Genomic DNA, 15411 nt, shown 5'->3' with positions numbered 1-15411 from the left:
TCTTTTTAGCACTTCTTTCAACAAAATTAAACACCATAAATGCTATATCGATATTTTATTCTATTCGAACATGATTTTACCACGGCCTACTAGAGATATAGTACTGTGGGGTAAGATGGCATACCGTTATCACCTAAAAAAATTTTTTCCAATCGTTTTTTTGACAATTAACAACGCTGTTTTATAGTCGCAATGCTACAACTAAATAACTTTGTAAATATTTTTTGTTTACTACCAACTGTAAAACATATCCAGCCCACACCCTACTATATCTCGGTTCTATATATATACGAGTAGCAACCTACAGACTATGTATACGAACGTCTACGCAAAATATAATTTGTGTGCCAGAGATTTCGGTGTGAAGCGCCGTCAAGTTACACAGAAACAATATGTACAATGGCTCCATAAAAAAATACTTTTCTGTCGACATGAGAATGTACATTTCAAAGTAGTGACTTATGAAATAGAATTCACAAACGAAATCAGATATTACGGACAGTACTGGATAATCTTTTACCACTTCACCTAAAATATAATAAAGTTGTGAAATTAAGCTTTATTGTACTGGTCGTTTATATGATAGGATGGGAAAAGACGGGGGACCTTTTTATTCTATTTTCTTGTCAAATTTAGTATAGTAAACAAAGAACATTCAAAGAATCATAAGACTGTATCCTTACAAATCCCATAGACCGTTGTTAATTGTTTAAAACACGATCAAGACAATAAGATATTATGTGCTCAAGATGTCCCGTCTTCCCCCACTCTACTATACCTCTATAAGCGCGCCTAAATATGTATTAAAAACACAAATAGAGTAGGCCTATGTGATTCTTCCCAGCCAAGTTATAACAATATTGTACCGGTACTAAAACATTGTATGCAGCAATACCTTGTGTGGTATTCTAGGTGTAAACCCGGCAGTCGTTCTCACAAATGTGCTGTCAGGTCCAGATGAAGGAGTTACTGTACTGAAAACACCGCTCGTGTTTCTGAACGATCGTTTGTATTTCTTTGTGAAAGCTTTTCGCACGTCTTCGTTGCGAAGGCAGTGAAACACGAAGATTGTCAATCCCTGTTTACACTTTACAACTTAAAGACGTATGGATAAATAAATGAAGAAATAAATAAATAAGTGTAACTTGTTTTATATTCCCGATCGGAAAACGACAGTCGTTAAACACGGGTGTTCTATTTTATACACCTCGTGCAAGCTGACGAGTTACAATGTAGCGTATGTTACTTTGTGTGTGATTTTTTTGTTGGCCTGACAATTTTTACAATCCATTAATAACCACTGCTGGGTTGGAGCAACACATATTATAGCAAGCTGTATTCAAGCATTCGCATTGTATTTATCCTAGGCATACACGCTATAATCCAGCGTAAATAAGACAAACTATTCGGCCCTATATACAGAGATACGTGTATAGCACTGTGGGGTAAGTTAGGAAACCGTTATAGCACTTAATATCCCATATTTCCGGGGTATATTTTATATCTTTTATTTCTTAGTTGTAAGTCCAGGGGCTAGGGTTAAATAATTTTGTATAAAATTCTTTCTTTAATACCCAATGGGACGAGAAAAGAGAATGAAAAGTAATCCACTTTTACCCCACCCTATTTTATGAAGCGTAAAATCGACTACAAAATCACTCAGACGTGTCGTACCTGCAAAGAGTTCAGTACGCTGAAAATGTAGATGAACCATTTCGTTGATTGGCTCACAGCAAGGACCCCAAACACCCACGTCAACCCGAGTAGCGGGGTAAGGAAAGCTATTGCTTTGACCGCTCGTCTTGTTCTCTGCCACTCCCCACTTTTGGCGTTCATTTTTAACTTGAGGAAAACGCGCACGATCATCGCAAGCATTATAATGTTTAGCTGTGAATGAAACGAACATGTCAACACTAGCGTAATCTACACAGCAGGTTGGCCTCATTATTTATTGCTGGTTTATTTCAATTGCCGAATCATACGTGCACAGTGTTTTGGCACTCCTGTCTTTTTAGCCTATAGAGATATTTTGGGTTCAAGACTGGACGCTGCTATACAAGACACTTAAAAGCGGTTTCTTTTAGTAGGCCCTGATGTGTTGTTTAAATTGTAAGTCAAATATCAAGAAAAATATAGTGATCAATATAATGCCCTACAAAGTTACATATGGGGTAACTCTTGTAAGTAGGTACGATGTGTAGTAACAGAGCACCCATCGTTGCCCTACTACACGAGAATAAAAATGTACCAGTGATTGTTTTACTCAATAAAGAACTCGAGTTATATAAAATACAATACCGTTATGAACCCGAGTGCAGGACCTATGAACGCCCAGGTAAGGCCGTTCTTTACCGACAACCAACAACCTTTATCGACCCCGTAACCATCAAAACCAACGCCCAGAGAGACACCAACTATCACTATTGGTAGTAGCCACCCGAAACCTTGTTATAAAAGATGAATGTGTTCAAGGGAAATGGTATTAAGAGGCATAACCCACAAAGTTACTTCCGTGGTAACACGTCAGCCATAACGAGGTGCATAAAACAGAACACCCGCGCTATAACGACTGTTCGCCCAGCATGCGAGAACAAGTATAAGTAATATTTATTCAGTGGAAAATCAAAAAGATCTACATACCAGCAAACCAACGGTACAACAAAAATCAGCCTACATTTTGTTTATTCAATCAATCTGACTATGAGCAACCAATAATCATAACCCCCATTATATAAAATCTTGGAAGTGGTAACATATATCCATAACTTACCGAGCATAAGAGTAAAGTTGACATCTCCTTTCACGGCCCTCACTGATTGGAAGTAAAGAAGAATTCCTTCCATCAACATCCATGAGAATGACGTCATAAAGAGAAGATGCAACGTCACTGCTACTACTTTACAGAAGGGCTTCAATATAAAATGTACCAGGTTAGAATAATGTAATAATCACGTGGCTTGCGGTTGACTTGTTGCACAATTTTGGTGGAAAAAGTTGTCAATTTCTTACTTTTATTCACCGTGAGTGCAAAAAAGTGTCACAAAATATGCTTCGTGATATGAGTACCATGGGGGAAGATGGATAGCACATGATATCTCATATTTTATTATCCTGTTTTCAACAATTACCAACGCTTTATCAGAGTCGTGACGATACTAATATATAATTCTGTAAGTATTCTTTGTTTGCTATACCTAATGAGAAGATAAAAGAAAATAAAAACATGTGCCATCTTACCCCAATCTACTTCAATAAATATTCAAAGAATAGACGCAGCAAACACAAATCCCACTTAACTATACACACAATAGCTTTACACCATAAGCAAATGTTATAAATATCACCGAACCCACTGTTCCAACTTCTACTTTCGTTCCAATCAGAAGAATTATTTGCCCCAAGCATAAAGTGACCGCCAAGTTCATATGTAGAATTATACGCTGGAAAAATAGAGTTAGTTACGATCAAATAACTTAATGTCTTTTCGAGGGAAAACGCTCCTGCTTATGCGCATATATATTATATATCCATAGCTGGGTTAAACGATTGGTGATTTGCTGCTGCATTGTCATTACTTGGTTATCGTGATGAAATTATATGCTATATATGCTACGTAAGACTTAAGACATGAGACTTGCCAATTGCATTTAAATACAATAATCTCACAGTAGAAATATCAGAAGTTTGATTAAAAGGTGGGGTAAGATGGGACACCTTTTTTATTTTTTTTTTCCCGTCCCATTTGATAGTAAACAAAGAACATTCAAAAAATTATAAAACCGTATCCTCACGACTCCCAGAGGCCGTTGTTAATTGTTTAAAACGCGATCAGGTTATTTGGATATCATGTTCGAAAGGTGTCCCGTCTTACCCCACCCTACTATATATATAGTAATACACATTGAAGTAAAATAAACGACCCACCTTAACCCGTGTAAGCTTCAAATACACGAAGGTGAATATGGTAAGCATGAGAGCTGTGATAGAAGTTCCACAACCAATATAAGTTATTATGTCCAAGTATTCCAATTCTTCTGCCGTGAACTGAAAACATGTAAATAGTTCACGTTAAATCTATTGTCACAAATTTGACTAGTATAAATATCATTTAGTCATAACAAGTCAGATATAGGTTTTGGTGGTCTTTATTATTTTTATAACGTTTTATTTTTTTACCTGAATATCAGAATGCAGGAACAGTAGAGCAAATGACGTATTATGATCACATGAGCAGGTCACGTGTGTTACGTTTAGTGACGTCACAGAGCAGCCAGAATCCGACCAATTACCGCTTGTTGTCAAAAAACCGCAAGCATTGGCACCTTCTGATTGGTTCTGAAAAGTATGCGAATAGATTACGAGTTTGAATTGTGGACTATTATAATTATTATAATTAAACGTGCATACCTTACGAAAGGTAAGATTCACGATGACGTCATCAAATGACTTTTCTCCGTCATGTGATGTCATTGAAACTATGTTACTCGTTAGTGATGACGTTGCTCCTTGGAAACTGACGTCATTAGCAAATCCTAGTTTCGAACCGTAAGTGACGTAAGACACAAACCTTCTTTGGTTGCTACTGGTAGTGGAAATCGTGACGTCATCATTAATCAGGTCACACCCGCTATTGGAAGAGTCCTCGTAGCATGACGTAATAGTGACGTCACTGCGAGAAAGAAAATGAATTAGCGGTGACAATAACAATTAAATTTTACTAAAATATTGAATAAATTTCTTTTTTTTTACTTCAACTTTGTCACAACTTCCGCGTGACGTTCGTTGTTGTTGATGACGTCGTTTCCAAGCAACGTAGTTGTCATGGCAACAGCGTAATTCTCGATGTTGTTGACTGCAGTTGTGGAAGACGTGACAGTTTTGGCTTCAGTGATTAGAATTGAACTTGACGTTTGCAGAAAAACCTAAAAAACGAAAACTAAAATTTCTCATTTCTCTGACTTCATCTTATTAAAGTTAGCACCATACATGAAATTTACTACAGTATTACGTTTTATTTTAGGGAAGCATGCACACATCTCATGTAACAAAGATTATTTACTGAGTTTATTAAACAACTGACTATATACATACACACCTGAGCCATATCTGGCGTTTTGGTTTCCGAGTAATTCAAAACTCCGTTGAAAAAATCCACCCAGTCCGATAACGAAGTGTCATCCTCATTCTCATAAACTGGTTGCGCAGCAGAAAGCACAAATCCAACAATTTGAGAACGAATATCTTGCTCCTGGTCAGCTCCGTTATCAAGTACACGCAGTAATTCGTTCGCCTGATGAAATACTGGGAGTTTTGAGCCGTTTACAGCAAGACAATTGGCCCATATGTGTGCACGATTTGTAAGAAACAAAAAAATTGTGCAATTAACGAATTTTGGTTGCCCGCCATGCGAGGATAAATAAGTTAAATTTCTTATTTAAAAACTAGCAAAACGAAACTTACATTAGAAGATAAATTTGCCGCTAATTTCGCTTCGGCCAAAATCGCTTCTACCGCAGTAGTGGTGGATTGTGACGTAACAGTTACTTCGGTAGTGTTGGTGCTGAATGACGTAGTGATGACGTCATCATCCGTGGTTTGTAGAGTAGATGTATAAGTGAAAGGAGGTTCGATGGTCGATGTTGCTAAAAATAAGTCTTCTTAAAAAAACGCAAACTTGAATTAATTGCATTAGATAGAAAAACTTACGTCGAGTGTTAGGTTTCGTTCATGACGTGCCATCCCGTAAATCTTTACCGATACTTAATGGGTGAGGTTTTTACGCCCATTTTTCGTGTTATTTAATTAATTGGTTTATGACAATATACTGTTTGTATAGGATGTAACGGTCACATTTATCGAATAAGTTTTGTATTTTTACTCCTTACCATAACTATGTAATAGCGCCAATTACCTTCACTTTTCGCTTTTATAGACTATACTGGCCTTCGTTGATGTGATCAAAACAAAATAAAGAAATGCATTCATATGAATAAACAAACTAATTTGCCTGGGTTTCCAACGAAACACTTTGGTACTCCATCCCACGTCGCATCCCAACAGCAATACTCAAACTCCAAACATTCAATCTTACTTTTCATCTCCAGTTCACTTGATGGACAAGATATTCTAGCAAACTTATCCATCTTGCAATCTGTAATTATGAAAACGAAGCGTAACTGCTGCTTAACTACTCGAAGATTAAACCATTTACAAGTACAATTTAGAAAATATATAAATATTATTTTGTCGGGCAAAATGAACGTATTTGTTTTGCAGCAGCAATCTCGATAAAATAAACGAAATTCAAAGTTAGAAAGAGAGGGGGAAATACAGCCATAACTTTTCACGTAAAACTTTTAAGTTTTGTCTTTATCGTCTCATTAAAAAAACAGCTAAAAAAATTTCATAAGTTTGGGTAACTTACCAAAGAAAAGAAACGCTATACCAGCTTCGGACGAATTCAGTAAAACCACCAGAAAAACTTGAACAAAAACTATAACCCACATAGTGCAGTTACTTGTATACCTCTGCATAGTGATTACTATGCAAGACAAATCGGGTTTTGAAATTGCTCATACAGGTCACAGGAATAAGGAAACATATTGACATCGTTTACCAGATGCTTGCTAAAACAACAGATCGAATGCAGCATTGTATCAATGTGTCAATCAAAAGCCATTAACAGTTGAAAGGAGATTTTTTTGGGCTTAAATTCAGGTCTATAAATACAGATCGATTCGAAAGTATGAAGCCGTTCACACGTAATGTTGTTGTAAACACAATGTACTATGGTAATGGTACATTAACGGGGAAAATTTGAAAGGCAGTGGTCTTTGTTAAGCGACCTACTAGAAATGATATTTTTGCATAAAATTGAACCATCTCCAAATTTTACAAACTTTTTTGCTACTTTGTTAAACGGAAAACAGCAGCTACGTTTCGATATATGCGTATCGGGCGGGCTAAAAACACAGACGGTTTAATAAACCGGTGATACAAACATATAGTAAGCGATATTGAATGCATTTATTATATATATTACATCTCCACAATAAATAATAATAATATGCATCATAAACACGAAACGCAGGTTGCATTGAAAGGCATTGTACCGCGTACCCTCGTGCAAATATAACGTTATCAACATTAAGGCCACAATAAAAGCAAGAACCGCCATTTTGTATCTTATTGCACTAACAATTTAGTTGGTTGGTATATATAGTGCATTGTATGCTTAATATTTGGCTAAGTATGTACGTCACATATTCATTTGGTGCAGATAAGTAAATGCTGATTTGAGATTTAATTAACTTTTGATTGTAATTATTTTACGTTCAACGTGGCAACTTAAACTTAAATCGTAGTATAATAATTTTTAACCCTATAAACAATACGTCATCTATAGTCGGTTACGTGATAGGTATTACGTCATCAAGTGACTGTGTTACGTCATCGTATACACACTGTGGTTAAAATTGTAAAAAAATGATTCTAAAAAGGAATGAGTTACAATAGATAGGTGAATACTTCAACCGGTATGACGTCATCAGTGACGTCAGTTTGCTCACATGACGTCATTGCGAAAAAACAAAAGAATAAAAGTTTGAAAATATGAAATCGTGGGTTTTGGAAACCGACCGCTACGGCTCCTCGTTAATATGATTGCGCGGTAAATGGGTACGTAAGTGCATTCGTAACACAATGAAAAATAATGAGTTTTACACATACGTGGTTGGTGTTCATGCAGCCGTTGCTGGTCGATTAAATTCCCTGGTTCGGTTACGTTTCGAGTGCTTACGTAATGTGTGACGTCATCAAATAGTGAAAACAAGACTGCGACGTCATCGTTACGTGTTGAAAAGCCCCCTAGCTTTGGCGGGCTTGTCCACCCCGACTATAATAAGCTTACCATCACGTAAACATGCGAGGATGTGCGTCATTCCCTTCGTGACGTAAACACACGCGATTGGTCGGTAGAGAGAAAGGCGAGAGATTTCACAAAAGCTGTAACATAGAGGTATTGTTAGTTGTTAGATTACAAAACATGTGGATATAGCTTATTTCTGAATATTCGGGCACTTTTTGGTTAATTGCAGTTATGTCAACTTTTCAAAAACTCGTAAAAATATAAGTACCTGAATAACTCACGAACGATGAGAACCCCATGCACATCGCCGGTCACTAAGTGCTCTCCACACACAGTCATGTGACCTAACCTAGACTCCAAGCAGTCGAGAGCAATATGTCGTCCATTTATCGAATAAAGATGTAGGAAATGTTTTTCCTGTGAGGTTGTAAGAATTTGTTGATTTATGATAAAAAACACAAAAAGGGGTTAATATTTTGATTATTTTCTACTGTTAAACACAATTATTAAATTCTTGATTTAGTACAGTGTAGTGAAATGGTGGGGGTAGTGAATTCTAGTTCTTTTTATTTTATAATTATTATTATTCAACTTAAAAGGGAGAGTTCGCAACCCTCAAACACCCCTACCTGCGCCACTGGTTGCGACATAACTTCAGTTATCACTTAGTTGGACCTTACCTCCCCACATTCCTTCTTACTCCTCGCATAAAGAACAATCTTCCCTTCTTCAGATAACGCAATGGAAGGAACAGTGAAGTGTTGGGGGTTGTTTGATATCGGGCGTATGGTGCGCACATAGTGACCTTTGCGCACCGTGTGTATCACACATGTGCCATCCTGGGGGTTTTAGATACAGTTGATTTTATGCATGCATCGATTGCAAGATATTGAATTGGAAGTATTAAACTGTAAATACAGCAGTACGAATACAACACTTGTCAACCAAGCTTAATCCAACCACTTCAGTACTAAGCCAAACTGGTTTGATTAAACGGGGTCAACAAATTTCTATGAATTACCTTTGTTATTTTCACTGTACACACCATAGACCAGGAATGCACGATACCCATCAGTCAATTTTAAACTTTTAACCAAATTTTTTTTTGTTATTAATTGTTTAAACATACACACAATTCCTGACAAGTGTAATAATTCTTGCTGGGGTAATGGACCAATCCTGGCCTAGATCCTAGGATCCATAGCTACCACGCCACAGAACCTCACCCACATGGAATAAAAGTAAGTATTCTAACCTTGGATGACGACAAAGCAACATCGAGTTCTGAATTAACGACCACGCATGTAACTACATCTTCATGACCATATAATATATGCAAGGGTTGGGCTCCGATGTTGTTAGCTGCACCACTCTGTTGGTTTACCTGGAAATAATAAAATCTTGTTAAAAAGTGATGCTGTATATAACATTAATATAGCATGAAAAGTGTTTATAACATTTTACCTAAAACATTATATTTATTATACATATTTATAAAAAATAATTTTGGATTTGCAGCCTTGCCTATCCAAAGAAACATAAAAGTAAACATTTTTTTAAATGACAATTTATAATAAGTAGGCTTTCCACTTGATATGATACCTTCCATATGATGCTTGTCGTATCATATGATCCTGATATCATGGACGTTCCACCGTGATCCAATGCTAGACATGTCACCACATCTAAACAACATGACGCTTATATTTATTTAGTGAAGTTTATGAAAAAGTACAGTAAAAGATAAAACAATGAAAATGTACTTTTCTAAATTGTTTTGTAATACGTAAATGTGTGTAAAATATAAATACTTGCCAAAGTTCTAACCAAAAATTGCAATTCTCAAACTTAAAAACGCAAAATATCATATTGAAAAAAGATTATTTTTAGCTAACATAGTATATCTTTACATTTTCATCTAAACTTTTAAACCAGTATTTCAAGATCTAAAGTTTGTTAATTATGCTCTAAATTGAAAACCTTTCTAATCTTTGTAAAACAATTAATATTGTTTCTAATTCTTACCCAGATGTCGGACCAAGCACGTGATGGTACGCCCTTTTATGGTCATGATTCGAATACTGTTGTCCCAGTATCCACCCACGAATAAATACTTGGCATCATGCGTTACAAGGAATAGATTGGCAGATAGATGGAGACCAGGTGACCATAAACCTTTCACTGATTTCTGTAGTCGACTGTGAGGTGGTTGTAGGATTATGAATGGATTAATTATTAAACAGAAGTAACTTTTATCCTAGGGTGTTGGGGCAGTGACAGTCGTTATAACATGGGTGCTCTGTTTCAGACACCTTGTGCCTATTTGCAAGTTACCACACAAAGAACTTAGTGGGTGAATTTTAGGGATTTTTTTGCCAGACTATTTAAAAAACCTATAAGAGACCTCTGGGTTGGAGCAATTGTTGTTAAGTGTCTTGCTCAAAGGGATATATACCCTTACCACAGCGTGGAGCCTCAAAACAGGAAAATCCGAACACTAACTAACCTGTGGCCAACAGCTGGATCTTTCTCAAATGTGAAATAATTGGTGATACTGCGATCATATGGTAGCCAACCATGAGTTCCTATCACGCCACTTTCACTCACGGTAACCATGGCATCAGGCATACCAGATTGCATGAATGAATGTGATTGGTTCTTTGGAACACTCACGTAGATAAGCGGGTCATTGCTGTTCTCCATTATCTGAGTGGAAATTAAAAAAATTGTAAGATATTATTCTTTTATGAGAAACTTTTCAAGTTTTTAAATTCAAATTCATTATACTTTTAGAATGTAAAAAAAAATTCCAAAATTAAAACCAGCGCAAAACAGAGGCAAAAACTGATAAATAGACGTATGTGTTATTTGGCAAAATACTTAACAGACATTGCTCCAACCCAGTAGTCACAAATAAGTTATAGCAGCCTGTGTGTCAGGATAATAGGCCAACTTTGGCCTAAATCTCAGGCCCTATGGTGTGCTGTAGGAGCTCACCCACATAGAATAGAAACATCTTTAATATGAATTAGGAAAATTAAAAATATAAATTAAGAAACATAATATGACCTAATATGAATCTAATATGAATTACCTCAACAAAGAAAGCCTTTAACTGATCCGGTTGTTCGAGTACATTGGGAGCTCTTACATCCCCAACATTAAGCGTTGACATGATCCTCCCGGCAACTTTCTTCTCAGCTTCTTCCCTCGTCATCCTGTGCGGATGAGGATCATACAGGAGCTGGGTGGGAGTTTGACCAAAGTTGTTGATCATTCCTTCCACTGCTTTGCGGTGAATGGGATCGGAAATGGCGTTCAAATCAACAGCTCCTGTAGAATTAAATAAAAATTATTTAAGAATCCCATTAATTGGTTATTGTTCAAAATAGGATTAAACAACTTTGAACTTATATATAGAAGAGATAATTTAGTGGGAATCCATTTAAGAGTGAAGGGGGGGAAATATACTTAAATTACAGGTTTGTAATTAATACAGACAGAACATTTTCGGTTCACTTTTACTTGACTCATATGGGGATAGGATTTGGACCTAAGTTCCTTTTTATATGGTCAATTCTTCTATATTAGACCCAATGTAATAATATGACCCAATATATCACCTTCATACGTGCAGTAGTAAAATACATTACAAGCTTTCACTGATTCTTCCCCTCTTTGTTTGTAACCAAATATTAAATCAATCCACTGGTGAAGATTGTTTGAAACATAATCAGATTCCAATGCTTTCCTGTGCTGTGAGGGGGAAACTATATTAGAATGTTCTGTGAGGGAAACCATATTAAAACATGGGCAACTAGCTTCCGTTAAAACATGGGCGGTAAGATGACTGGATTTCAGCATGTACCAAAGCCTTTTTTCATTTTTTTTAACTTTTGCGACAAATATTTAAAACCCAAGTGACAATTTGCTTTGTTATCTAAATTAAGGTATATTATAGTCCTAGTCCTACAAATGGTAATTGTGTTATGAAGTGTGGAGAAGTAACATGGTTCTATTTGCAGCAGTAGATGGGTAGGTTAGGGTGTGACAAATTAAACCGTAGTAAAAATTATGTTATTTTGACTTTAGCATAAGGGGAGATGTGTAAAGTGAATTTCATATCCTGGATATTTTTCATGAAGTTTGGTGTATTGTTCTTTATTTTATAAATGATTTAATATTTAGAAACCTGAAACGTGAAATCTGTTGCAGATTTTGCCCACTTTGGTAAAACGACGTCGTTCACAGTTTCTTTGGAGAATTGTAACTTGCCCAAGTCAAAATCTGGAGAATACACGAAGCATAAACAGATGGTGCTTGGTGAAAGGGTAACACAACTATGTTATGCACTTTAAAAAGCTTTAGTGTTAGAATTTTTGGAGAGTTAATACTATGCTTACATATGCTTAATGTTCAAATACAATGGGTTTGATATGAAGCATGTTCAGACACACTTTGGCTTGAATTGTTGGAACATTTCAACACACAACAACTATAGACAACACATTTATTTAATCTGTAACTAAAACTGGGATAAAGTTACAATAATATAGTTACAATCATAGTCAAAAAACATAGGAAACCTCATTAACTAATGGGTGAATGTAATATACAGAAGGACCCTAATGTTACACCTATATCAACAATTATAGAGCTCGCATTTCTAAAAAACCATATATAGCTTCCACAACCAGAATACATTATCTTAACTTACCATTGGAATTAACCAGGAATTCGGACAAATAGAAAAACTCTGGTATAAGTTCTTTCACATCGTTGCTTGTCTCGTACATGGCTTGGAACGTAGCTGGTAAATTGTGGAACTGACGATCAGATAAATCAAATCTATAAATGTGGTATAAGGAAGATTTCAATGCTCATATACAAACCGATAATTTAATTCTATATTAGTGTTAGTGCCTGCATATTCCTTTTACGAAATTTGAACACCAATGTATATGCTGTACTACTATAGCATACATCTGAAGACAAAAGTCCAATTTTGACGTTAATGTTTTTCAAATGTATATGAACTTAATTGGTTTCACGTTTAGGAAAAATGCGTTAAATTCTCCCACACAAACTTATATAAACCAAGATTAAGTTCTTTGATGTTACATCTTACCTTCCCCCCTGCAGTTGTATATGTAACGTTGTGAATGGCTCCATACGTAGCATGTAAAACAACACAGTGGCTGCATTAGAGTAATGGGAACCATAGTGAAACTTCTTGATCACTCCAACCGGGTCCTCAAACTGATCGTATCTGTCTCGAACTAAATACAAGGAATTATTGAAGATATGAATAATGATTGTGGGTTAGTATGATCGCCATATACGTATAAGAAGAGATGAATATTTATAAAAAGACCAATATATTATATAAGTTTACATATTTACAAAACCCACAACTTTATAAAGATATTGAATGTGAAACAAACACACAGCAATGTGGGGTAAGATGGATACTGTTAGCACATAACTTTCTATAACTAATATTCATGTTTTAACAATACACAAATCTCTTTTATAATCATGGGGATGCGGTTACATAATTTTGTAAATATTTCTTGTTTAAAACCAAATAATACAGACACAGTTAAGATAAAGTTTTCCCTTATTGTAAAAATTACATTTCAATTACACTTACTCGCTTTTTCATTCTTTTCATTCAGCACCCCGATAGGTTTTGATAAATCTCGATAAATGTCAGGATTGTCAAGATCAAGTTTCTCAGATGTGTAGTCTGTTAATATCCATGGAAACTGTGGATTCAATTTCACAAATAATTTAGATTCAAATTAATTTAACTAAATAAAAAATGTTGTATTAGTGTTTCCAGTTGAAATATTAATTTAAAAATTATTAAACCATGCTGGCAACACTGGTCAAATGTGGTTGTGCAGCACATACAAATGGGTTTTTCACACAAAACAGAGGATTCAACAAAAAAAAGTTGCAAACATTTTACAATTTTTTGGGGCAAAAATTCGTAAGTACAAAATAGGCAATAAAATTAAAATGAAGCAACCATAACACGCTTACCACTGGGTATTGACTGAGATCATTATATGTTCGACCAGCTATGGTGTTGAGTTGCATGAGATAATCAAAGTTGCTCACTTCTCTTTGTACCCACTTCTGTGTTAAACCTGAAGCCTGTGTTATAACAAGATATGTTAAATATTGGTTTATTCTATGTGGGTGGGGGCCTACAGTCTGGCAAGTCATGAGGCCTGAGATTTAGACAAAAGTCGGCATATTACCCCGACAACTTGGGGTGCTAGTGACCCACTAAACCTAAACCCATTAGTGAACCCCTGAATTTGAGCAATGTTAGTTAAGTCTCTGCCCAAGGACACATATGGCTATTAGTACCAGCAGTGAGCACCGAACCCGGTATCCTTCAGTTTCAATACAAGTGTCTAAACCACTAAGCCACAAAAAAAAGGGTTTGAAAATTAATTGGTGACATGTGTTGGGTAAAACAACACTAATACAAACATAAACCATAACCCAGTCTACCCTTCGGTTAAACGTAATATATTCACCTTCAGCAGCTCCTGAGGTGTCCTTGTGCCGTAGTAGAGCAGGTTAGGAGGTCTCACACTCAACAGAGCTTTATACACAGTATGTCTAATGTTCGGATGTTCAAAGTTGATGAAATAGTTGGTTTGGTCGATCAGAAATAACTCCAATGCACTCTTGCGTAAATTATATCTACGGAAATGCACTTCACGTAACTGAGAGAGCGACCATTTAAAGTCCATTCCCATCTCTGCACCTGCTTTCATGGAATCTAGTAGAAAACAAATAAAGTAAATTCATGCTTGTAAGGTCCTATGAACTTATATTTAGAGATGAAACTTCAATAACTACTAAACTGGTGGTCTAATTGTCAGTCATGCAGAAAAACAACAATCCATAATAAATAATAAAAAAGCAGACACAACAATAAAACAGAAAACCTGTGGTTCCCAAAGCATATGTCATACATTCATTCATTTAATTTTACATTTATTTAATCAAAGAGTTGTTTTCAACTAAAAGCTACCTTCATCAGTGGCTGTTGATTTATCATAGAAATAAACATGAGTGGTTGATATCTCAAGTTTCCCTTGAACGATGTCCATCAACGTAACAAGGTGACATTCAGCCGTCAACACCAACTTTTCTTTCGTGGATTGTTCCTCCATAAGATTACTATGGAACATAGAAACAATATAAAGTAGAGACTAGAGAGACATAGAAACAGTATAAAATAGGGAGAAATAGAAACAATAAAAGTAGAAAGCAAACAAATAGTATAAAGTAGAGAAACATAGAAATAGTATAAAGTAGAGACACATAGAAACAATATAAATTAGGAACACAACACAGAGACACACACAAAATGAAGGCCAAACTTGTCTACTCCCTATAGCCCGACAAGCAATGAGATGTAGGTTTAAACCAGAGTTTGCCCATTATCCCCTTGATGACAATATTTTACTTTGAATGGCTCATCTGGTATAAAAAACTTGGTGTATTTTTGACATTTC

General features: G+C 35.8%; 2 protein-coding genes across 4 annotated transcripts in view; both read right to left on the bottom strand.

Moving 5' to 3' along the window:
* Window positions 1-70: 70 nt before the first annotated feature.
* On the bottom strand, window positions 71-6811 carry LOC104266019 (adhesion G protein-coupled receptor L3-like). Of its 2 annotated transcripts, none has more exons than XM_026835884.1 (14): window positions 6425-6811; window positions 6008-6151; window positions 5461-5642; window positions 5096-5290; window positions 4750-4922; window positions 4408-4669; window positions 4177-4335; window positions 3925-4044; window positions 3345-3440; window positions 2771-2909; window positions 2299-2444; window positions 1675-1887; window positions 896-1078; window positions 71-528 (listed from the first exon to the last, which is right to left on the bottom strand). In XM_026835884.1, the coding sequence occupies exons 1-14, from the start codon at window positions 6531-6533 to the stop codon at window positions 517-519; spliced, it is 2133 nt and encodes a 710-aa protein (XP_026691685.1). In that variant the 5' UTR covers window positions 6534-6811; the 3' UTR covers window positions 71-516. The 2 variants fall into 2 exon arrangements, with proteins under 2 accessions (XP_026691685.1, XP_026691686.1); XM_026835885.1 differs by having other exon boundaries at window positions 3354-3440.
* Window positions 6812-7009: 198 nt separating this feature from the next.
* The window catches only part of LOC494369 (neurobeachin-like protein 1), a 28846-nt gene continuing 20444 nt past the window's right edge, over window positions 7010-15411 (bottom strand). For both annotated transcript variants that reach the window (XM_018813194.2, XM_009861329.3), the window contains 16 exons: window positions 14925-15073; window positions 14422-14669; window positions 13916-14029; window positions 13521-13635; window positions 12996-13146; window positions 12585-12715; window positions 12060-12154; window positions 11491-11623; window positions 10962-11200; window positions 10374-10573; window positions 9893-10065; window positions 9470-9552; window positions 9123-9251; window positions 8548-8706; window positions 8136-8284; window positions 7010-8004 (listed from right to left, as the gene is read on the bottom strand). In XM_018813194.2, coding sequence (XP_018668739.1) covers window positions 7848-8004; window positions 8136-8284; window positions 8548-8706; window positions 9123-9251; window positions 9470-9552; window positions 9893-10065; window positions 10374-10573; window positions 10962-11200; window positions 11491-11623; window positions 12060-12154; window positions 12585-12715; window positions 12996-13146; window positions 13521-13635; window positions 13916-14029; window positions 14422-14669; window positions 14925-15073 — 2425 coding nt within the window. In that variant the 3' untranslated portion in view covers window positions 7010-7847. The remainder of the gene's footprint in view (window positions 8005-8135; window positions 8285-8547; window positions 8707-9122; window positions 9252-9469; window positions 9553-9892; window positions 10066-10373; window positions 10574-10961; window positions 11201-11490; window positions 11624-12059; window positions 12155-12584; window positions 12716-12995; window positions 13147-13520; window positions 13636-13915; window positions 14030-14421; window positions 14670-14924; window positions 15074-15411) is intronic.

This window comes from Ciona intestinalis, chromosome 9, assembly GCF_000224145.3.
Source record: "Ciona intestinalis chromosome 9, KH, whole genome shotgun sequence".
Lineage (NCBI taxonomy): Eukaryota > Metazoa > Chordata > Ascidiacea > Phlebobranchia > Cionidae > Ciona > Ciona intestinalis.
This window is presented reverse-complemented; position numbering and strand designations above follow the sequence as displayed.